Source organism: Lissotriton vulgaris, unplaced genomic scaffold (genome assembly GCF_964263255.1).
Source record: "Lissotriton vulgaris unplaced genomic scaffold, aLisVul1.2 SCAFFOLD_612, whole genome shotgun sequence".
Classification (NCBI taxonomy): Eukaryota; Metazoa; Chordata; class Amphibia; order Caudata; family Salamandridae; genus Lissotriton; species Lissotriton vulgaris.
The window spans coordinates 16,129-42,192 of record NW_028255139.1 but is presented as its reverse complement, the minus strand read 5'-3'; the positions used below and the strand labels follow the sequence as shown (position 1 = coordinate 42,192).

The 26,064-nt window shown below is 39.3% G+C and overlaps 1 protein-coding gene across 1 annotated transcript in view; it reads left to right on the top strand.

Annotated features, from left to right (window-relative positions):
* Positions 1-17,546, top strand: part of LOC147659216 (ephrin type-A receptor 5-like) — a gene marked incomplete at its 3' end in the record, with an annotated part of 413,244 nt that extends 395,698 nt beyond the window's left edge. The window contains exons 4-5 of the mRNA XM_086951882.1: positions 6,564-6,719; positions 17,211-17,546. Coding sequence (XP_086808008.1) covers positions 6,564-6,719; positions 17,211-17,546 — 492 coding nt within the window. The remainder of the gene's footprint in view (positions 1-6,563; positions 6,720-17,210) is intronic.
* Positions 17,547-26,064: the final 8,518 nt, after the last annotated feature.

Genomic DNA, 26,064 nt, shown 5'->3' with positions numbered 1-26,064 from the left:
GCCCTATTTGCAAAAATATATGTGCACCGCACCTTTGTGAAAAGTTACATGAGCAAATGAAGGCATAAAAGGGACTAAACCCTATTCCCAAAATCGAGAATGGTGGCTTTTTAACATTGTACTTCGGTCTAACTTACACCTCTAACAAGGAATTGCAATGTGGTGAAGTCTGCTCATAATGACAGATTTGTGGACGTGTCCACTTTATATGTTGAGGAAAACCCACAAAGTAACTTATTTGTATATGTTAACTAACCCTTTCCAGGTAGTGTGCCATGCAAATACATTTCCTTCTGTCACTCTCAATTAGTTCATGGGGTTAAAATTGGGGTGTAGGATGAGGGTTCTCTCCACTAGAAAGTCATCCCTCATTTCCTTATGCAGAAATGTACATTTGTGCATTTAAAGAGCTTGATTCAGAAAGGTAAACTTGCAATGTTCTGTAACTTTACTACTGTTTGCTATTCACAAAGATATTTTACTAGTAGTATATTTACCACTGCTGAGTCTCAGTGCATAAACAGATAGGGCAGTTCTATCTTTATATGTGTGGAGACCAGGGCTTTAAGTGGGGAGTCTGTGGGGGTCTGAGCACCCCCAGTTTTTTGGGGGGACTCGAAAGGGGTCTCTAGGAGGCTCTATTTTCGGACCTCAAAGGTCAAAGTTAGGGTGACCAGATGTCCCAATTTTTGTTGGTGTTTCGGGTGAGCATGCTCATTGCTTAAGCTGTGATATCATTGTAGCAGGAAGGGAAATCCTTTGAAGAGAGACACTTTCTCTTGGGATATCCCTTCTCTCAGCACCACCTACGTCATCGTGCCAGCCATCGGCAAAACAACAGCTGGTTAGAACCGACACCACCCTTCAAGGGTTTTAGGAAATCCTGCAATAGATTTCTAAGTAATGTAAATAATTTTTACATGTTTTTTAAAGTGTTTGGTATTTTATGGCTTATACTTAATAAATATACCTTTCTCTCTATTTTATTATCTTTTGCTGGATGCAACGTCATGATTTTCTGAAACACACAATGCTAGTTCTTGATTTAGACCACGCCCCTAGTCGGATAGGCCACACCCTTTAGGAAAGTTGTCACGCCCCTTTTAGCACACCCCCAGTTTTTTTTCCAACTTAAAGCCCTGGTGGAGACTCCGCACTCGTAAAAGTACTGCTCATAAAATACTTTAGTGACCAGCAACAATCGTAAACTTATACAAAAGTGTAACTTTACCCTTGTGTACAATCCCGAGAATCTGTGGCATTTGCAGATACCCAGGGTTATTCTTTATGAATTTCATAAAAAATGGAAATGTGCCCCAAACTTATCTTTAACCCTAGCAGAGTATGTTTACTACTTTCACTAGGGAACATTTGTGAATCATATCCATCGGTCAGTCTGCATGTCCGTCTGTCTAGACTAGGGTGACCAACTGTCCGTAAATTTCACGGACCGTCCGTCATTTTAGTATGATGTCTGTAAGGCGTCCGTAATTTGGGGATCCCAAATTACGGACGCCTATAGACATCATACTGAAATTGAAATGGGAAATTTCAGTAAGGAATGCAGTTCCACGTGCTAGAGGGCCCGTGAGTTTAAAAGATTTCACTGGGGCCTCTCTCTCTTATCTTTTAATCTGTAGAAGCTGCCTGCAGAGGCCACTCCCGGACCTGGTCAGACTGTGTACTGGCCCATTGTCATTCTGAGACTGCAGCTGATTAGCACTTTAGAATGACAATGGGCCCAATTGTAGTGACAGCATGTGGGGTGCCTTCTGCATGGGACTAGTGCAAAGCATGCTGCTTTTGTCTTGGCGCCATGCTGGAGAAAATAAAATAACACACAGCGTTTTCACTGTACATGTAAAAGACAGATTTCAACAAACAAATAAAAAATACTATTAATGTTTATTGTTACTAGCACAAATCTTGATTGCAGAAAGGGCCCGATGTCGCTTTGCAAAGCTGCTCGCATGCTGAAAAACTGTGAAGTTCACGATTGGCTCAACCTTTTATAAACTTATTTTGACTTGCATTTATTTTGGTTGTTTATTTACTTATATATTATTGTGCCACCTCCTCTGATATGTCTGTAAAACTTATGTTTTGTCCCAAATTTTTGTCCTGAATTTTGACCTTCTGTCCTGAATTGTTGTCCTGAATTTTGACCCTTTGTCCTGAATTTTTACACGGACCGTCCTGAATTTGCACCCATGCCAGTTGGTCACCCTAATCTTGACTGCTCAAAGCACTAGCAAGTGACTAAAAGGTACAATGTGACCACTTGATAAAAAAACTGAAAATAAATGTATTTGAAACTGAAGCTGTTATAGCTGCACGGGCGAACTTCATAAACTTTTTCTCTGCGTTCTTCAAAGGTTTGCAATGTTTGCCGAGTTAAAAAATTCGACAGTCTTTTCTCCTAACTTGGATGAGATTGAAATCATATTAAATCTAACATAGCCATATGTCATTGTCGAGTATGTATCATAGCAATGCAAAAGTAATCTTTATTAATAATGTTCTGTAATTCACTTTTAAATCAAACTTGAATGAACTCGGCTGTCGCCCGGTTAGATTGAGAGCGTCTTAATTATTTCTCTCAAGCCGCCGTTGTCTTCTGACAGGCCACAGAAGCCCGTGGAAGGCCTAGTATTATGACTGACATTTTGCGTGAAATGACACTCTCGGCACAACGCTTGAAAGGCAGTATGGGCAGAGGTTATAGCCGTGCATGAAGGACGCTCGGTCATTCGGTTAAGGATCCTCAGCCTTTGAGTTTGAACACAACAAAAGAGATCAAACTGTGAGGCGACGCTCGCCGCTGAATCCTGTCAGGGCCGTCATCCATATACATTACCGCCAGAGGAAATGTACGGTGCGCAGAGCATGCTGGTCCGAGGCGCGCGCACAATGCTGGCTGTCAAGAATTCCGCATTCGCCGAAGAATCCTGTGGGAAAAAGTCTCTTCTCTGCTGTCTCCCCTAACCCTGGGTGTTACTATTTTAATTTCGGTGGCATATTGGAAAGCCACTGCATGCGGCGCGTGCTGCATTATTGAGGCTTCCTAAGAGGGTTTGGGGGGGGGGGGGGGGGGGGGGGGAGGAGGCAGTTGTGATGTTCTTCAAATATATACATTTCAGTTTGACCTCAAATGAGTTCTCCTCATGTGCCTTAAGACCTTTGGGCTTAATATTGTGAGGCTGAAAAATAGAATTTCAATAAAGCAACAGCCCTAGGACATGAATGGCAGTCTGGCTCCTTTCGGGTTTGCACACATGTTGAAATGATTAAAGCACATATACAAACACTCTTCTGTACATACCGTTTACGCATATCATTTAGAACAACTCCTACATCTAAAAAGCTGTAGATCGACACATATGCAACAAATTGCGCCTGGTAATATTGTATTGCCAGTTCTGGTAATGCTGAGTATCATCAAGAATATACTTAATCACAAACATTTTGTGAGGATGCAAAACTATTTGTACGCCTATGGAATTTGTGAATTTCAAGGGTATGGAATTCCGCACAATTTATTTATGGGGAAACTGAGCTGGACAGAAAATGGCTTATATCTCGCGACTTTTGAACACATGGCATGCCCTTGCATTGAATTTTCATGCAAGATACCTTGAAATTTACTTTTGCAAAATGGTGGATAATTTTAAAATGATTTTTGCAATCTCTTGCACTTAAAAGGGCAGTACTTTGAGAACAACAACTAATGTAATTCACCTGTCACTGGCATTCCAAGCAGCCCCCTACAACGTTCAAATCAGTGCTTATTATATGTGCTGAAGACTTGCTTTGCTGAGGTCCTACCTCAAGGGAAGTGAATGGCACACCATAACCAAACCATTTTATTCTATGTCATTTCAGGTGAGTGTTGCCTTTCCTAATAGAACAACAATATAATGGCGCATTCAGGATGTAGGTGCATTAACCCGGAGCACCATGCTAACCATTTTATCTTACAAAGAGCCGACAGACGCATATGAAACCAACATTGAACTCTAACTGAAGGACTGCTACACCTTGGAGTAGACATGAACCTCCAGGGACCAATAGACAGGACTTTGAGGGTGTGAGTAAAATATCACCACTAATCCCTGCTACACGTCTTAGCCAATGCATTGCACATTGTGCCCACTTTGGACTGAATTAGTGGATATCTGTAAGCATCAGAAAGGATATGGCTCTTCTTTATTCCTATGAGTGCGACAATGCCAGTGCGGAAGAGCAGAAAAATTGATGTAGGACAAGGAATGTGCAATATATTGCTGACCATCATTGCTATTATCAATAACAAACTAAAATATTGATATTACATATCTGTTTGTGGGAAACACCCAATACCTCTAAAACCCTATTTTCTGTGTGATAATGGGGATGTGAGAAGGAAGTGTTATTTTTCTTAATTTGTTTTGACGTACATATCTATAGTCTTTGACACCCTCAGTGCCCTTTATTTAACGTGTTATCAATGCAGTGTAAAAGTTTAACTACTTACCACTGCGTAACGAGGATTATGCTGGTCGTATTGTCACTTTGATTTAAAAAAAATCATCCAACACTGTTTGTATTATGACCGTTTTCGATTTTTGAATTATTCATTATTTGATCCTGTTGGTATTTCAATTTGATTAAGACACCACAGTTGACTCCGTTCTAGTCTTTCAGTTTGATATTTACTGTTATACTTCACTATAGTTCCCGAGGGAGCGTTTATTTGTGCTCATTTTATGTATTTGCACAAAGATAAAGGTCAGTTGCTATCCAAGGGCGAAAGCTAACAGGCCATTTTCAAGACGAGCAGCAGATGGACTGAAGGTGAAGCAGGGATGCTACTGGACGAGGGAGGCTGTTCACAATGTTGCAGATGTTCCACCTTACTATTATATATTTTGTATTCCAATATCTATTTTTTTTACGGAGCTCTCAATTTCACTTGTCAGGCAGGTTAGCCATAGTATAAGAATATAAAATATATTGTCTATATTTATATCATTCATCAAGAATAATTGTGTAATATGGTCTGTATATTGTTACTTCTAGAGGTTCTTGTAACATAATAAATCACAAGGCTGAAGGTCAAATTGTTTGTAAATGTCACCAGAACCATGAAATGATAACATTGAACCATATTACTCATGTTACCATTATGGGTTCTTTATATTGCATGTTTATTTAGGGATAGTTATCTTGCAAAATGTATTTGTTTTCTTCAAAGTGCAGTTATCAATTATACTGGTTGCAATTAAAATGTTTAGACTTGGTTTACCTTTCATGACTAAATTGTTGATAAATAACAGATTATGGTGCAGGCCAGTGAAAGAATGCAGTTCTGTGACTGCGGCTGTTACGCATAGGGATTTATCATGTTTGCCATATAATTATACGATTTTTAGATTTCAAATAAATTCTGCTTCTAGATGAAATGAATGCAAATAAATAATGCCACCAGAAAGTGTGCTACATAATTTGCCATATTTTTCTGCTGCATAATTTAGATACATTGGTGACATAATTTGTTTACCTATGTTGAATATCCTAGTCGGCTTGACAATGGTAAAGCTTTGAATGATGATGATGATGAAATGCCTAATTTACAATGTTTGATACACACACACACACACACACACACAAAACTTGGAACACAATATTTACCTTGCCATCATTCTGATGCCCCCTCCAAATGCACTAAGGGCCTGATTACGAGACAGACCCTGCTCCCCCCAATCTCTTAACTTTCCTCTTCTACCATTCGGGACTCCCTGCCTCCATCTCATCCCAAGGGGTGCCACCGCTCCTCTATACCACCTACTCAGAGAAGGTGGACATTGTGTCTGCACAGGTCTTCCCAATTCCGAGTGTTGTCACAAAGGTCGAAGTACATATAGAGATACCAGCTGTAAATGAGAACTGTGGATGGAGTAACTCTCTGCATGGACTTCAGCCTAACTTGCAACCAGGGTCAAAACATTTAACATTCAGTCTACCTGTATGATTATAAATGACATTGTTTAATGCAGTAGATTCAGCATTTTAAGTGCCACCACCGACTTGCAATTGAAGACTGTATATACTCTTTCATAAAAGCATTTCAAGCGATATGTGTGGTCACTCAGTTGCCAAACCATGGCATCATCTTCTGGGTTTATTACTTGATGTACTTCCCTGCTTTTCAAAAATTGGCGAAACAGTTATTACCCTAGTTTCGCACAGAAGCTTTCATTTCCTGGATATGATTCTATTTTTGTATCATTTTTCGCGATTTTTATTGTCCTCATGTCTAGTTCAGTGCAGATTGTAATATTTCTTGTTTTAGAGAATATATTTGATCCCAAAATTATTTCGACAAGTTATGTTTTCTTTTATAGGATTCTGTAAGAAATTGCTTTTAGTATTCCTTAAAAAATTACCTGATATTAGTGACTCCAAAAATATTTCGAAACTAAGGCTTATGAAATGTGCAGTAGGCTGATTGTTGCATTGCTTTGGTGGCAGCCGGATTAGAACAACTGAAGTGCTAAACCAGTTTTTTAATTGTCTTTTTGCAGTCTGCAAACCCGGATTCTTCAAGGCCTCTGCTCAAAGCCCGACCTGCAGCAAATGCCCACCGCACAGTTACACCCACCAGGAAGGGTCAGTCACCTGCCTCTGCGAAGAAAGCTATTTCAGAAGGGAGTCTGATCCGCCTTCCATGGCATGTACAAGTAAGTACCTGGAAGTTCATGCAATCTAATATCTGCTATTTTCTATATATTGAGTTTTTTGTGTCCACCTGTAGTTACATAGAGGTCACAATATAGATTGCCAACAAATAGTCAAGATAAGTAGAAGCAGATTTACGAATAATACATCTATGATTCCGTGTGTTCACTTACCCCAATGTTATGTTGAAAGTCGATATTCTGGAGTTGCTATGTGTGCAGGGTGATATTATTGACCCCAATAGTTTATTATATTACCCTTTAGTTATGAGCAAATCCATGTAAGCTAATAGCTGACTTTCACAAAATCTTACAAAGTATGAACAGGTTCACCTCTTGGAAAGCGGTCCAGCCTTGTGGGCGCTGAGCTTTTCCATTTACACTGGAAGGCCATGATGTTGTGGGAGCCGAAATCTAATATTTTACAGCACCCCCATGTTTTGATCATATACCTCAGGCAGCTTAGCTCTTGCATCCTTCATCTTGCGACAAGAGTCACCGTTCTCAATATTGGATCGCACAAATAATCTTAGCAGAATAATAAAAATAGCGACTGGGACCACACAATAACTGAGATCTAGATCAATAAAAAGTTAAAGGATTTGATTGCAAAATCTCAACATAAGCATTACATAAAACTGAAAAATATACACCATAAAGGCTCGGGTATAGTGTACATGGTTAGAAATTAGAATTTTCTAATTCCAAATAATCAACACAAATCATAAATGGAATGGATAGAGATCCTGCTAGCAAAGGGAAAACATCAAAATAATCGAACAGAGAGCTATGAGGAATAGGGAAGTCAACTCTATTATACTTGTCAGATTCATAAGGAACACTGAAAGCATCTCTATGAGAAAAAAAGCAAGGCTCTCAAAATTTGACAGAACAGGGAAGTCATCAAATGTGCAGCATCCCTAGTAGAATAGGAAAAGTCTCTCGCTCACTTCCAAAAACCAATGGTTTTTATACACATTTTATGAATAGGTAATTTGAGAAAACTGCAAATTCAGCATGGCATGGCTATGCACTTTTCTACTAACCGCAATTGTAAGAATTCTACCACATGCTGTTTTGTATTGAGAATGTTATTTATGTACCTTATTGTTATATCTTGTTAGGTCGGTATTCTCACAAGGTACTTCACATTTAGGTTGTTCTAGTGCTTGGTTTACCCCTTATACTAAGTAGGACACCACCACTGTGTAGATAGACATTTTACTTCCAGTCCTGATGAATTTCTAATTGATCACTTTTGTGACAAACGTAGCAAGAAACATGTTGACATTTTTGTATTAGCAGTAACTAAACATCATGTCGGTGGTGTGCTAACCCTGATTTTAACTGGACATGTAGGCACACTGATTAAAACTTTTTTAGAGTACTACTTAGCCTCCTATTAACTTTTCCTTACACTACTCACACACTTTATACACTTATCTACACTCCACAGCCCTACACTCAATTTCACGTTACGGCTTGGGAACAAAAGATCTCAGATAAAGAGCCCCTTAAAGGGTGCCCTTCAGTCATTGCAACGACGGCCGACAAGGAGCAAGCCCTATGATGAAGCATGACACCCAGACAGGTGTGTTATGTTATTTGATGTTAATTTGATCTTATTAGGTGCACAGCTACCCAAGGGTTTCACAGCGCCGCCTGTCAGATGCAGAGGCAGAGAGAAAAAATTGATTATACATATTGAACAGCCAGGTTTTAGGCACTTACGATAATTCTCATAACTAGTTTCAGTCCGAAGTGCTATCAGGAGGGAGTTCCACATCGATGGACCAAGGTAAGAAAAGGACCGACCTGATCCTAGGCACCTTGAAATTAGCCTGTGTGGCAGAACGTAAGGAACGTGAAGTAAGGTAAAGATGAACTAGAGCATTCAGATATTGAGGAGCTTTACCATTTTTGATTTTGAACATGTAGCTCAGGGCCTTGAACTTTATGTGGCTCACAACCCTGAGCCAATGAAGATCACGGAGGGCGTCTGAAATAGAAGTATTTTTAGGGACCTTGAAGAGCAGCCTGGCCGCCGCATTTTGTACCAGCTGCAACTTCCGTACCACATCCTTATTGGCTCCAAGATACAGAATGTTGCCATAGTCCAGCCTAGATGTGATGAGAGCATGGGCCACAGTACGTTGTGTGGACAAAGGCATCATTCAGATGAATTTCCTGAGCCATTTGAGGATAGTAAAACAAATGCACAACACTTTCACAGCTTGCTGCGTCATTGAGAGTTGATCGGCAAATATAACACCTTATTTAGTTTGAGCAGGTTGGCTTACATCCATCCTGCAATATTCCTCAATCCAGATTGAAGAGAGGATGGTTTGGACGCCCTGTCAGCTGATAAAGAAAAGACAACCTGGGTGTCATCAGCGTAAGAAAAAAGAGACAACCCCAATTCTTCAGCAATCAGCGCCAGAGGCCTAACATAAATGTTGAATAATAAAGGGCTAAGGATCAAGCCTTGAGGGACACCATAGGGTGAAAAATACGTTTTAGAATTGGATGTGGGAGAGAAAATGTAGAAAGTACGGTCTGCCAGGAAATCTTTAAGCCAGACACTCACAAGGATTGCAAAGCTTGCAGGAGTAACACAGGAGACATCATGTCAAACGTGGCACTTAAATCAAGGAGTATAAGATCCACTGTGTCACCGTTATCCACACGGTTGCATAACATTTCCGTGACCCCAAGCAAGGTAGTCTCCATTGAAAAACCTGGTAGGAAGCCGGACTGTGAGCCATGCAAGAAATTCTGTGATTCAACAAAAGATGATAGTTGAATGTTGACATGTTTATCCAAAGTTTTCTAAAAGGCCAGGAGCAGAGAAATGGGTCAGAAGTTAGACAGTTGAGTAGGGTCAGCGTTAGCTTTTTTTAAGTGGAAGAACCATTGCATGCTTCCAAGCAGATGGTATCTTACCTTCTATTAAGGATGCATTAAGCAACTCCATGATTAACAGCAAAGAAGGCATTTCAAGGATTTGAGACTATCCAAGATTCGCCTAAATGTCTAGAGGCACCCATATTTCGAGATTGCTGATGGATGTCAAAGATACTCTAACCTGAAGATCCGTACTTGTAGTAGGCTGATCAGGATTCTTTATGTACCGTTGACCATTTACTGGTTGGACTTCCTTCAGTGTGGCATATATATTTTCAACTTTTTTGAGAAAGAACCTAGCAAGATCATCACATTGTGATTCTGTGAGATCGGGAGATTTAAGTAGGCACATTACGCCTGATAGTTCTTTAACAAGCTGGAACAGTGTTTTAGTATTGTTTTGTGCCTTAGACGTAGATGTCACATGATCAGCCCATGCAGCTTTACAAAGTGCATGATAGTTTCTTATTTCCAGCTTGTAGGCTAATTTAGTATCTGGGGCATAGTTCTTTCTGCAGCATCTCTCAGATGCTTTGCATTTTCTTTTCTCCTCTTTTAGACTCTCAGAGAACCAAGGGGCCCGTGGCCGGTGATTCTTCATCTTCTTAGGCGAAAGTGGAAGGCAAATATCGATGGAGTTAATTAGCCAATTATGTATTATATCCACATCTGCTACCGAAATTGAGCCAGGGATAAGGGGCCTTCTCAGATAAAATCTTATTAAAGGTGTCAATATTTAATTTACCCCAGTTTCTTGAATTAGGCTTGTTGCCGGGTATGTTGGGGGCTGGGCTCGAAAATACTTTATTGACTCGAAAACCCAACAGGAAATGATCTGACCGGAGAACAGGAAGTGCTGGGAGGCAGCTCATGTTCGACAGATTAGAAAAGATAGGGTCCAATAAATGACCAGCAACGTGAGTGGAACCAGAATTACACAACAAAATATTCATAGCGGCTAAGTCTGTGATGAGTGTAGCACTAGTGGTACATGCTGGGTCATCAAAGTGTAAGTTGAGATCACCCAAAATGGTGAAATTAGCGGTGTCTAAAAGATAAGGAGCAACTAGATCAGGGAAGGAGTCTGCCCATGCTCCAGTGGGCCCAGGGGGCGATAGAGCAGGATGTCCGAAAAGGTAACCTGTGGGGTGATGATGAGTTTAAATAGTGTAGACTCACAGCCTGTGAAAGATAAATCTTCAAATTTGCATGTGTAGCAGTCTTTATAAATAATTGCGATCCCTCCTCCCATTTTAAAAATCCTGTGTCTCCTAACTATTTAAATATTTAGCTGGTAGTGCTAGCACAATATACAGGTCCAGAACATTCTTGCAGCCAGGTTTCAGTAAGAAAGACTGCATCAGGCTGTTCATTGACCAAAAGGTAAAAAATGTCTGACTTGTGTTTCGGTAGTGAATGACAGTTTGTATTATAAAATACATAATCTCTTTCGTAGTTTTTACGATAATTGGTAGCACATTTAATCTTGCCCTATCAAATTTTAAAGGGGTAGTAATCGAGCTGTATCCTTTATATAAGTGTTCGTCAGCAGCAAAGCTGCAACACGGACAGTTAAAAATCAGTTCATCTGGGTAAAAACCTCACATTTGAGAGGTAGGACATTCTTAGGATTTAGCAGCTGCTCTTCAGAGTACCTTGTGAAAGTCCTCTTAATTGGACCAGGGGTCGTGGGCCCCGGTCGGACTCGCATAGACGGGGCGGACCTTTGACGCACGTCCGTTCCCAGTCCTTTAAATAAGGTAATGGCAGGACAGCATGCAAAGACTAGAGCGCTAACCGCAGAGAGCGCGTGGCAACCCAAAATGGCCACCCGCGATCCATACGTTACAGAAAAGCTGAGCTATCGGAGTATAACACACTCCTCCACAAATGAATCGCAACAAGCCCCCAGGTAATTCTTTCGAGTACAACCTCCTGAAGGTTAAAAAAAATTTCAAAGTTTCTTAAAAACACAGCTAAGAGCACATAATTAGAAAGCAAAAAAGCATGTTTGAGACAGCTCTGTGTGTGAGGGCCCTAGTTCCAAAAGGAGGAGACCCCGGATCCAAACTTTGGACACATGTACATATACCGACCGATGCTCTAATTCTCTCTTTCTGTATCCTTAGGAACTGCATACTCTTTTGATAGAATTGATATGTTCTAGGGGCCCAAGTCCCCTCCTTGTTGTTGATATATGACTAATGATAACACATACTGAGCAAATCAGAATAGAAATTGTCACAATAATAATTATAACACTGACCCCTTTCTGAGGTAAAGTGAAAATTCCATTAGCTTCCACAGCAGCAGTGCAGTCCAGAGATATACAACACAATATGAAACATTTTCAAACAAAGACTCATACATCAGTGTGCTAGCAAGCCTGTATCAGAACTTTCAGTGGAAGTGTCCTTCATAATGTTAAATTAGGTACACAAAGAAAGTTCAATTCACAATACATGCTCTCTAAGGAAAATAAGCGTTTGCTTCCCAGTATTCTGTGCTTCCCAAAAACTGTGGGGAGAGAAGACACACAAGGGGACATTGATTATCAACGCATAGAAAACAGAATTTCTCCTAATCTCCCCTACAAAAACCAATCCTGTGCTTCCGTTATGGATAAAGTCCATCACAGCCTTAAACTTCCTACCGACCATCATAGAATCACTCAAATCTCTGGGAGAAACCCTGGACTGTAATCTAAACATGCAAGATCACATCAGCTCGATGGCCAAATCAGCCAGGTTCCCCCTGAGCTACCTAAGGAAGCTAAAACCCTTCCTCAATGCTCCTGACCTACAAATGGCAGTCCAAGCACTTGTCATCTTTAGAGTGGAATATGGCTGTTGCACTCTCCCTGGGTTACCCCTGACCTCCCTGGCACCTTTAAAAACCTACCTCAACGCGGCCGCTAGACTACTTGCCAGCACAAGGAAGTTCGATCACATTTCTCCAAACCTGAAAGCCCTGAACTGGCTTCCTTTCAAGGCCAGAATACAGCTGAAACTGGCATGCATCACGCACAAGGTGCTATACGCAATCTCCCCTGCATATCTTGCACAGAAACTTGTAATATCTGGAGGAAACAGAATCTCCCAATCCGCTAGCAACCTCCTCTTCCAACCTGCACGTTTTCAGAAAAAAAAAAGTACAATCGAGCCTTCTCTGGGTCCGCATCAAGAATATGGAACTCTCTCCCACCCGCCGGTAGAAGAATCCCTTCTCTGGCACGCTTGAAGAAGGAAGCCAAAACCTTCCTTGTGGTTAATTCCTTGTTTAACTTTTGCCATCAACCACCACTGAGACCCTGCTTAACATCCAGCTTTGGCCTCCCCCCTGACTACCTAGTTTTCCCCCCAAGATACCAGGGTCCCTGTTTTGTGTAATTGTAATTATAATTTATACATACGTGTCCTCTATCCATCATATTTCCAACACTGTGCAAATACGATGTGATGCTTAGCCTTTTGTATAATTCTATGACTCCTGTAAAGCGCTGTGATACCCTAACGGGTCAAGTTTGCGCTCTATAAAACATTAAATAAATAAATAAAAAAGTTATGAGGGATAATGAGCAGGGGCATGATGAACAGACCACCAAAAAATCATCCATTTGGTTAAAATAGTGGCTCTACAAAAATGTGGCACAACTAAACCACATTATTGTACATGTGCCCAGCCAGATTGGAGTCCTCTTCAGGTATGAGTCTTGGGCTCAGAATATACCCAATTAGAACCACACCTAGTTATTAACATTTCCTGTCTTCCTTCTTCTAAGTTTGCAATTTTATTTTGTTGTAAATTATTGCTATTTTTATGGACTCTAGAAAATAACATTACAAATGCTAGTAAGGATTTTGAAAAGAAAGGTATACATAGCATGAATAGAGGAGTGTTCTTCGAATAAGGATGCATACCCTAAGCTAATATGACAAAAGAATGGGTAGCAAACAGACCTACATTGAGCGACATTAGATTTTCTGAAAAGAGAATTGGTCACATCAAAACGTTTTAGAGAGTGCTTAATGTTAGTGTTTTTTTAAAGGCTTTTGGGCTTCAGTCAAAATAAATAAATACAAGAAACATTTCACAACTATGCGTAACTTGTTCTAGGGACAACAAAATGTGTAAAAAACAAACAGGGCTACTGTTATGTTTCCCTTAGAAGTTATCAATGACTGTCCTTGTTGGATATCCGCAACACAAAAGATTCGACAGCTCCTTTTTCCACTTTGTTTATAGCTTGGGCACTCGAGAAACATTCAAATGTTTGATTGAAACAGTAGAAATTTTAAACCGTACTCAAGACTTCTTAGGGACTTGGGAGTTCTCAATAATCACAATAACAAAAATAAATGTACCCATGTAAAGCAGAGTGCCGCCAGTTTGGAGAGACTTTGGTGCACCGCAAAGTTGGTAACAAAACTGTACTGTGGCACAAACGCAGTGCTCCTTTTGAAAAATAAAAGTCTGAGTAGGTGATGTTTCATGATCCTAGCACTGAAACTCCCCATTCTGATATTTCGAATAAAAAGGCACCCTTTTCTTCATTACACAACTCCATTAGATATCCATTCCCCACACAGGAGTCAATTTAGTAATGAAGCATGCCACATGGTGTGGGTGAGGGTTTGATGTCCTTTTAACTTTAATCATTATCATATAGCCCTATATAGCCCTATAACACCATGCAATCTATGGGGCACTTTACGAGCCATAGGTAGAAGTGTGGAAAGTGAGTAGTACTCACTGGTCTGCCCAGTACGCCAAAATTGCGTTAAGCATTTTCAGTTTGGGGGTAGATCTGTGTGTTACCTACATAAAAGTTCTGGCTGATAAGGAGGTCTTGTAATACAGCCAATGTCCTTTACATAATACAATTAGAGCAGCAAGATAGCTAGGGAGGGATGAGAACCGACCTAAGACCATTCCAATAACTCACATTTGCATCAGGGCATTTGATTAGTGCGTCTTGATCTATAGCATCAAACACTGTTGAATGTCTAGTAAAATCAGCATGGATATCCTGCCTTGATCCCTAGTAAATTCCTAACCTGATGTTTGTGATTGTAGTTCAATCCAGTGCTGCTGGTGGGCCAAAGACTGGCGGTCACTCACCATTCTCTTGATTTCAAGGGGAAAAATAAAGTGAATGGCCGCCTCTGTTCTTCGTGCTTAAGTGATAAAAGGTTGGACAAAAGTGGGGTACATATTTGAGTTTTTGCAGAATCTCGCCCCTGAATACAGACACATTGAGGAGATTGGTCATAACAGGGGCCTATGCGCCAATGATCCTAGAGTAATCACTTGGCATTTCAGATGCATGTGGGAGAGAATAATTTCTTGCTTATAATATTAGACTTTTACATTATTATATATGGTAGTATACTATAGTATTTTTATGAACCTGATTATAACTGTAGACTTGACCCTCCTGAGACATTTACATGGCTGTTATTTGCAATTCAGTGCCTTACATCTGGTGCTTCATTCATACTTCACTATCTATCTCGAGAATCAGTGATTATTGTCTCTTTCAAGTATCTGATTTAGAAAGAGTACATATTTTAAAATATGTTGGAACCATATATCCACAGGTGATTTTGCAGTCTCTAGCTTTTTATCCCGGCTGAAGCTGAGAATTTTAAATGCTTTGAGTGTCACCTTTCTATATACCTGTACTAAACACTTTCCCAGGGGTGCTATAACAAAACGTGGTAGAGAAGTTAAACTGGACCAGGGTGTTGTCCGATCAAGGCTCAGCCTGTAGTAGCAGACTGCCTAAACAAACAAACAAATATTAAAAACACGGGCTAAGTCCAAATATACAGTCATGACTTGAGTGGAGGAATCTACTTAAGCCACGGCGTTTTGCATTCAAATGTATGAAACTAGTCACCACAGTAGTCGATGCTTCTTAATGCTGGGGTATGGTTTTAAGAAGAGAGTCTTAACACGGTCTCCTCCTTTACCTAAACTATTCAGACAGCGAGCTTTTAGGGTGGGGAGAGGGATTCTGGTAACAGTATTTAGACAGTGAAATCAGCGAAGTATGTCATTAGGGGATTATGCCGTACCTCATTATGTACAAATATATGTTGGAGTGTTTGATAGTTAGGTGTTACCCCCTTTCATAGTTCTTCATTATGGATGATTTGCCCGTGGCATATTTCTCAAGGTAGATGGCGATACATGTGAGCTAATTTACAAGTATTTGTAGTAGAATTAATTCTCATGAATGTAATGTTTTTGTTTAAATATGTAAAACAGGATGAATGTTTACACGGAACTCTACAGACTAGTCTGTGTGAGACTTATTTGAACTGGTTGTAGTTCAGCATCTGTTTTGCAAAGTCCACTTTCCATTTGGCAATGAGTGAGGTATTATATGCCTCTCCACTGAGCAACTGAGCAGGTTGATTCTACGTCAATGTATAATCTGACACATTTAGGTAGAACCAGCATGACTACATTGCCCACTTTATTTAAAAATACCCCTTCTCTAGTTTGTCACAATATCTTTGTGTGCGGTACATCTTACTTTTAAGGTATAAAGTTTGGGTGCTCTTCCCCCTCTATCTGCTGCCTTAAGACTTCCCAGCACCAGTCCCTACTCTTTGAAAGAGGCAGAGTATTTCCTCATCTCCATGCAAATGAGCAGACCACGCCTTGATATTGCATTGGTGAACATATAGAACCAACATGATCTGTATTTCAGAAGCCGCCACACAAGCATCAGCCATGGAGAGCAAAAAATGGTTCACATGCCTGTTGCATCCTCTGTGAACTTGGTGTAAAATGGCCCTAATGTTTGAGACATTACCTGGCCTTTTCTGGCTCTTGTAGCAGGTCTTTGCATAAATGGACTAGAAGCATCTGCAGGCTCAAATGGTGGAATTCAATTCTTTAAAAGGTCATCAATATATTACTGTAAAATTTCTCAAACTTTGCAACATGATTGAAGTCCCATAAAGGCCGAAACAGAATAGTAAGGAAGCTGAAAAAATAGAGGCAGTGTTTTAATAAACTTTGCTCAAAGAGTGATCAGTGAATAATTTCTCTGAATTTTCAGTGTTGAATCTTCCAATATATAGCTGCTGAATTCAAATGACTTAAGAAATGCTTCTAATAAATTATATCATCCATAATTTGCCCCCTTCAGCAGTATTCTCAACGTGATGCTATCTGTAGGGCTGTGGATGTGGTGGTTCTGCTATGTACCTCCCCTTACCCAACCAGGACAAAGTAATCAAATATTATATCACCCAGAAATATGAATTTTGTAATCACTTTGCTTCATTTTGTTTTGTTTCTAAAGCATAATTTGGATTTTAAATATATCAGTAAATGTGATTGATGTATTTAAAGATATTTAGACAATCATTTCAATTATGTGAATTTGTTAATTAATGGGTGTCTTGGGATTTTTGCCAGTACGGTGGTTTTAAGAAAGTTGTGCTTCTTCTTGTGAATTGGAAGATTGTATCTTTAATGTTCCTTGCACTTGTGTTTTGTTTGAAGTCAGGAAGAGTAATGATTTGTTGGATCAGAGCACAATTAAAAAACAAACTTCTCTCTGTAAACTAGGGCCCCCAACAGCTCCTCGGAATGCCATCTCCAATATTAATGAGACCAGTGTCTTTCTGGAATGGATCCCGCCAGCTGACACCGGTGGAAGGAAAGACGTGGCTTACAACATTGTGTGCAAAATGTGCACTGCCCACTCAAGTCAGTGCGAGGAGTGTGGCAGTCATGTACGATATCTGCCCATGCAAAGCAGCTTGAAAAACACCTCCGTGATGGTGGTGGATTTGTTGGCCCACACAAACTACACCTTTGAGATTGAGGCAGAGAATGGAGTGTCAGAACTAAGTCCTGGGGGAAGGCAGTTTGTGTCTCTAAATGTGACCACCAATCAGGCTGGTAAGTTGAACTTTCAATGTATCCTTTCTATGATCTGCTTTTCTAAATTTCTGAAAGTTGATCTTTAACTGAAAAAGTTTACAAATCATTTTGGGATTTAGCTATTGGTGATAATGTCCTCATCTCATTGTTGTATAAATATCAAATAAAGAAACATAAGGATGTTGCAGGGTTCTTCTTATCATTAAAACAGATTGTAGTGGATCACATTTAGATATACAAATCTGGAAGGTTATCACTAAAGGCCAAATTTAGAGTTTGGTGGGCATGCTCTTTCATTAAAATGTGGTTGCAGTCTCGTCTGTGGTACTAAACATACCATTGACCATAAGGCACTTACATTGTGGTGGACGGGACATCAGCTATAATTTTCATAGCATATTCTAGTGCTTTAAAAGGGCAGATCATGCCGACTGAGTACCCGCTCTTCTTTAATTTGAAAGGAATTGTACATGTAGTTCTCAGCCTTCCTGTAATACATTTAATGGGAGAATACCTGCACTTTTCAGGAGCAAACAGATCCTCTGGATAGTGAGAACCAGCAGAGTGTACTTTTGCATAAATATGAGAGAAGTGTATATGCGAGGCATTTATTTGTGACATAAGCGCTACGTGCTGACTAGAGCCAAGCCAAGCTCACTGTTCTTTTTAGCTTCAATACTATTTTTGTGAGGTTGCCCACAAGACTTTTCGCATAGGTTCAAAATGAGAATTCAGTGAGGTTCTGGATCATTACCACAGCTCATTTCATGAGAACATGTCTACTTGCCCTAACAAAGGATACCACTTTCCTTTCAAAACAGCAGGATGGGCAGATGGATGTATTTAGTGGACATATTGCTCAATTGACAATTAGCTATATTGATGAGCCCACATATTAATGAGTACAGTTGCAGATTATTGTGAAATATATTGTGATAGATAGATAGATAGATAGATAGATAGATAGATAGATAGATAGATAGATAGATAGATAGATAGATATATAGATAGATAACCAGATTTGCCTACTGACTGATTGCTACATCGGTGACTCGATTGTGACTAATGGCTGGATGGAAAGAATCATGGGTAGATAAATGGATAGGCTGTTGGGTCAGGTAGCTAGTTAGAAGAATACATAGGTTAATTTATAGTCTGTTGCACTTATGAATTGAAAGCCAGATTGGTCTGTAGAATGATTGTCAAATTGATGATAAATGCATTCTTTAGTAGGTGGGTTGATAAATGAGATAATATACAGTAAACCACCCAACGATCAAGACACAGACAAACAGAGATAATAAATGAGAACAACAAAGAGAAATGAAAAGATTATGGAGAGATAAAGTGAGCGGACACATTTTAAAAAACGTGCAACGAGAAACTGACTGACATGGAGTACATAGACCAATACAAAGCTCTCGAGTTTGACAAACAATGTACGTATATATTTATCAAGCCACGCTTATACATACAGAAAGCAAGATTGTAGAAACTCACCACTTACACTCTGGGTCCAGTTCAGAAATGTAACCTCACACTTTTGTGTAAGTTTACTCTTTTTTCTGTATTCGCAAACAAATGATTTAGGAGTAACTTTACGACTGTGGAGACCGCACAGTCAAGGTTGACAGAGTAGATATTTAAAAACCACATTGCATTACGCTATACAAATTAAGGCACACAAATCTGAATGTGTGCATTGCACAAAATACACAAAGTAATACAATTGATACAAGTGAAGTAAGAGCACCATAAAAGAGTGCTTGCAGAGTCAGAAAAGGAGAAAGTACATTGCTAAATATCTACAACATTTATTAATAGATTTTCAAAACAAGATTACTTATGAAATTATGTTTTATTATTCACATACTGATGAAAACTAATGAATCTAAAGATGAGGCCTAACAGATCTATTGCCTTTCATTTCAAATGCATTATAATTAGATTGTGGTGCAATTATGAGAAAAAATTAGCTAGAAAGTTGAAATTTACAGAGGTGGTAGTAGAGTCCTCATTGATTTTTAATATGTACAAATGATTTTAGTAAAATGGGTTTTAAGAATAATTTACATTTATGGATGTTGAAATTTTTTGGCAGTAGATCATAGCTAATGCTAATCTTTTTCATGTAATAATTCATTGGTGAAACATTTATTATTATTCTCTTATTAAGAAATAATGATTTGATGAACTATTTTTGATTCCAATTAAGTTTATTTCATTTAGAGCTTATGTGTGCATTTTAAGCTTTAAAAGTGCTCATTCTTGAGCTGCAATTTTCCCTTAGCAAGTATAATAATTCATTCACATTTTTGCAAATGTTTCTTTATTTGTTTTGTGCATGTTTTAGTATACATACAAAGGACATTCTTTCTAAGTTCATGGTGTAATGGTTTGGTGGCAAAATCAAATCATACCCGATGCCATAGTTTGTTACATTGCATATTTTCTACTGTTGATTAACCTGTGAGTCCCGGAAAGCCAAGTGGTTCACATGCAGAGATTGGGAAAGTTTGTAGGAGTAATTAAATTAATTTTGTGACAACATATGTAAACTAATGATACGATGGAATGACTAGTCACGAATAGTAACCACGTTATTAAGGAGTCATTAGGACTATAAAAGAAGAAACCCCAAAGGAGGGGCATTGCCATACTTCCTTTTCCTCTGGTGCAATGCAATGCCATATCTTTTTCCCTTCTGACAAGGCATTGCTATTCATTTTTCTTTGGGACAACGCATTGTTTTATTTTCCTTTCTTTGAGAGAGAGCAAACTCCCTTCCTCTGATTTTTATAACCGTCCTTTAAATCCTATTGTGGGCTGCCATTTTGCTAATGCTGCTGCATTCATGCAGTCAATCTTGAATTCTTCTTTGCTGAAATAATTGATTTTTGCTTCTTTTTGCCAATGTTGATGGACTTCCCTTTAGAGGACTTTAAAATTGATTATTTTACTCCTGTGCTTTGAATTTTAGATAGAGCTGAACTATTTTTCTGCCTCTAATGATGGTAGAAGCATATAATCTTGTATCTGATGTTTGTTTAAAACCACCCTCTTTACATTTGAACTTTTGAATAAACATGTGGGCTGGTTCTACATGCTTTAATAGTCTTGACTGACATGCTTAAGACATTTCTTATTTGTATACATTTTGGAACATTAATACAATAACTAACTATCTAAATTGTCTGAGTCTATTATTGTGCCCTGATGTTTTTTTTATTTGAAACTGTATTGAATTACTCTCTTAATCTAAATGTGCTGTAGGGAGAATCAGCAAATCTTTTCAGAAAATCAAGCTCTGCTTCTTTCATTCTGTGTCATAGTAGCAGAGCTTCTAGTGTGTATCATTCTAATTAGACTTAATTTATTTTGAAGTGTGGGTCTCCCCATTGTGATACTATATTTTTACAATAGGGTCCTGAGAGTAGTACATTTGAATCTGATTTCAAACTTGTGAAATGGTCCTCATTGGGTGGCTAATATTGTTGTTTTCGACATCCTAATTCCCACCCTTTCTATTGGTGAAGAGCCATCAGATGACCATTCACCTCTGTGGTGAGGATAATGCTGAAATCCAGGTAACTGTTAGGTGCCCAGTGCAGTCAGCAGGATAGATGAGTAAGTAGTGAAGTGGAGACTAAACTTGAAAAATGTATTTCGCTTATGCTGAATCAAAATGGAGAACTCCACACATAAAAAGATAGAACGGGCCTATCTTTTATATGGGTGGCATTCTTCGCCTTGACTGCAGAGTCTCTGAAGTCATAAACTAACTATTTAATAGTTTGTTTGTGAATACTGAAAAAGAGTAAACCTATACAAGAGTGTAAGTTTACTTATGTGAATCAGGCCCATAATCTATTTTTGTTACCTCAATTGCCATGCAGGCATTGCTACCTCCAGTAGAGAGGGGGCCTTTTCTAAGATCACTAAAAATTGTAGGGGCATATTATCAAGGACGGGCGATACATTATCGCCGCTTTTATCGGCAGGAAACTGCCGATAAAGCGGCGATAATGGCCTTGATAATTTGCTCTATGAATTCCAATCGAAGCCCATGTTAGATGTGTTCACATCTAACATGGGCTTCGATTGGAATTCATAGAGCATATTATCAAGGCCATTATCGCCGCTTTATCTGCAGTTTCCTGCCAATAAAAGCGGCGATAATGTATCGCCCATCCTTGATAATATGCCCCGTAGTTCTTACATACAACTGTTACAGAAACAACACATAGATAAATATTGTGTACTTAGTAACAGTGGTTCTGGTCAGCAGCGTTGTCATGTGTCATGGGTCCTGTTGCAATAATGGAAATGGACCCCTTGGCTCAGGGTTCTGTGAGCCCCTTAACCCTTTAGACCCTGGTGTCACTGCACCTGCTGCACCAGTGGAAACTATGCCTCAGGTTCTCGTCTGGTATCCACTCAATGAGTCATGGATCAGCACTGCACAAGGCATGGATTAGCAAACTTGCAACTGTCAATTGTCTGCTGTTGTGCTATATAGCAAAGCAGATAAGCTTTTTTTGTGGTGGCGATTTTATAGAGGCAAACGTGTCTGTGGCTGTTTTATTGAAAGCATAAGGGATCCAGATGTACTAATCATTTTATGAGTTTGAAATGCTCCATTTGAGACAGTTTAAAAACATTTTTTCCAATATACTAAGCCTATTATAGGAGACATAATGCATGTATCAATCATTGAAAACAGAGACATCAACAGAGGTAGTAAACAGTTTTCAAAAGAGAAGGAGCCCCCTAGGATACTCTTCCACTTTGTGAATGTACAAATTGTTTTTGCTGAAGAGTAGACAGTGTTCCAGTGGCCCACTTCAAACCTTTGAGCAAACTTAAAAAAATAGAAAACAGACATAGTGATCTGTTGATCCCAGTGACCGCCATCCTGGTGATGGCTTCCAATACGAGAGAATCCCAATTTGCAACCTATCTCATGAATATTGATGGGGAAGGTTGTTTTACAACCCATTCTAAATCTGAATTTTCAAATTAACTTATTTGAACATGGGTTGGGTCAGAACATTCTTTAGAGGTCACAAAAATACTGGCTACAAATTGCCACCAGCATTTTGGGTGAAGTAAAGAGTGCATTTGGCCGTTGGACCTGTGATAAATGCTGCAATTTTTCAAAATCCAAGCACTGACTTGAGGTAATCTTTATGATAGCCATCTTAGTGGAAGTGCTGGCCAAGTAGGCAACAGACTAGTGTTCTCTCTCCTTCATTGCCTTCAGATCCCACAGAAGCAGGGTATAGAGAGAGTGATGCCACGTGCCAAAAATTATGTTTAGGATGACAAAAGAAACCTGTGTCAGTTTCACCAGCACAGCACAAACTGTGGTGTGGAGAAGAGCTGCTGTTTCAGGGCACAGGCTGTGCATAACAGATTGTAGCTGCATGATGCACAGTACTTTATGTAAACAGCATTGATTTGATATTAAGTTCTAACAAGGTCATTGTCTGAATTTTATAGTAGACTTGTTTCTTAAGGGAATGAAACTGATGTGGTAAATGTTTCTGCAGAATTAAAAAGCACCTTGGGAAATTCATCGAATTACTCCGGCTGAATGACTGTCGAATTACATCAGCTGTCGGGATGGCCCAAGTTGTAAATGCTTAATTTAATATGTTAATTGTGAATTTAGTGTACTTGTAAGATGCCAGATTGGCAGTGCTGGAAGCAAAAAAAGAAGTCCCTTGTTTATCCACAGGAGGTGCCTCGTGCAGGCATTGTCTCTGAGCTTCCCCATGCGACCCGCCAGCATGTCTCTAACAGCAATGGAGGGGGGTTTGCCTCTGGGAACTCACAGGCTGGATCAGTTTCATGTCCAATCTGTTCTTAGTTTTTTTTGCTGAGCTCAACAGCTAAGTACTAATTGGTATGAATTGTGATCATGATTTTCATGACATGGATACCTCTCTAATGGGTATTGAACTTATACCAGCAATTTTGTTTCACAAAAAGCGCTGAGACCTTTTGTATCGACCATGTACACCATGGTATATCCATGCAACTGAAATGTAAAGGATGGAGGGTTTCATACAGAGATCAAAGTGGGCAGGGTCATGGGGGAATGACGTTCCCAAGTTTTATTAATTTGATCAAAACAGACCCCATCCTTTTTATTTAAAAAACAAGCATTCCTTAATGATTGAGATGCCACAGGCTGAAAGGGGAGAAGATGGGACTCCTCTGTCATCAGAAAGAAGAACCAGCTGAAGATTAAACAAGCCTTTTCTCTGGGATGCCTGCTACCTAAAAGAAATATAAATATGGGCAACTGGTTAATGGAAAATCTAAATGGTGCTTGGGAGCCAATAAAGGCCTAGATGTATCAAGCCTTTTGCGATTCGTTAAGGCCGAAATTCGCAGAATTTCGCCCTTAACGAATCGCAAACGGACATTTTGCATCTTTTGGGATGTATGAGAAATTAGCAAAATAAGGAATCGCAAAAAATTGCGATTCCTTATTTTGCTTAAGCATTTAAGGAATAGCAATTTTGCGATTCCTTAAATGCCATGTATGAAGCAATTTCAATTTGCGAATTCAGGTTAAGAAATCGCAAATTAACACCAATTTCAGTTTGGTGTTAATTTGCGAAATCCATTCAAAATTCACAATTAAGCAATTTTGAAGGTGGCATGTGACACACATACATGCCCATAGGGCATGTATGTGGGCCATATGCACACACATGTAAGTTTCAGGGGTGCAGCAGGGTGTCCATGAGATACCCCTGCACCCTTGCAATAATTCTCAAATTGCGATTAGCAAATTGCGAATTCGCAATTTGAGAATAATTTCACAATCATTCCTATGGGCCTCCTGGCCCATAGGAATGAATGGGAAATTATTCCTTATTTGCGAATTCGCAACTTGCGAATTTGCAAATTAGGAATAATAAGGAATCGCAAAAAAAAAGCGATTTTAAACATAATCCCATTTTGCGATTTCTTAATAGCGATTCGGTAAAAATCGCTATTAAGAAATCCCAAATGGGAACGATGATACATTTAGGCCATAGTCTTTAATTGATATCATCTGAAATGTGTCCTTTTAATGGAAACATAAAAAAGGTTTGCACTAGATCCATTCAGTGTATTGGTAAAACTTAAATGTTTACAAGCCCGAAACGTTTAAAAACAATCGTGTTTGCACATATTGGGACAGCTTAGTTAAACTGTGTGTAATCAATTTTTTAAACCAATGACTTATTCACAGTGTAATTTGTCAGAGGCTTTGACCTCTTGCCACTATGTCTCCAGTGTACCGGTCAGGATACATATCAGCGACCATCCTGTCACACCCTCAAACATCTGAAGGGATCACATTAACCAACCGAGCTGTCCTACAGTAAAAATGCATTTCCCACAAATAAATCTAAGGTACATTTATTTTTCATTTAAGATTAGAGCATTATTTATGTGGTTACATGTAGATGAAAGGCAAACTAAAAGGTTTCAGAGTAGTCTTTTTTTTTTTGCCACCTCTTTGAACCCTCCCCACACTCGCTGGCACCGCCCCTCCGTACCCAGGATCACAGTTCCCGTGTTGTGCTTAATACACTTCGACCACTGGTATCGTATTCATATTTTGCCTGCTGAGTAAAAAAGCACTGTATGCATGAATTCGCCAGACACGTGCATCATTGAGCTCGCAAACATTGCTTCATTTGAGCCGGTGGTTTCCAGTGGGGGCCACCAGAACCTATTTTTGGGGACCAGCACTTATTTTTCTGCACCAGATATTTAGCGAGTGCAAGAGAGGGAAACATCCATAGACCAGATAGATAAAGGAAGAAAAAAATGGCAAAACCGTCTCAAAGGGAGAAAGGTAGCTGTGCTCTTTACAAATGCTGGTATTTCCTTTCATTTTCATTTTGGTATTTCAAAGCAAGAACCTGCAAGAATGAGATAAAAGGGCGGGGAGTATCTAGTAGTTAATGAAAAACTACCAGTCATGGTCTTCAGTGCGCTGACGTTTCTTTGCAATGGCCACTGGCTTCTGAGCAGAACTTCGGGCATCAGTACACGTTCTTATACAAATTATTCACAGATTACAAATATAATCTCATGTAAGGACTTATAGGAAAGGGAAATCTTAGATTAAGCAATATTTTTCCTGTGATCAAAAACATCACTTTTATAGTGCTTTAAGGAGGCACATGACAAATAAAATGAAAATTGTTCCTAATTAGTAAATCAGAAAGCATCAGCCTTTCCTGCCATCTGCCCTTTACTGAGATCAACAAATGTACTCGCCATCCACCGTTCATCATCCCATCTCATCTTGATTCAGAATACTAGAAAATGGAGATCTGACGGCCAGCAATATGTTGCTGTAGTAGCCGGAGAGAATGCCCTGTTGACAATGATAAAACTTTCCTGTAATAAAAAGGCAGTCAGTTCTAAGGACTGTCCATAAACACATACTGTGTTTACACTGTTTAGATTACGTTTTTTTTTTTTATCACAAAAACATTTTGTATTGGTGGCAGTAAATATG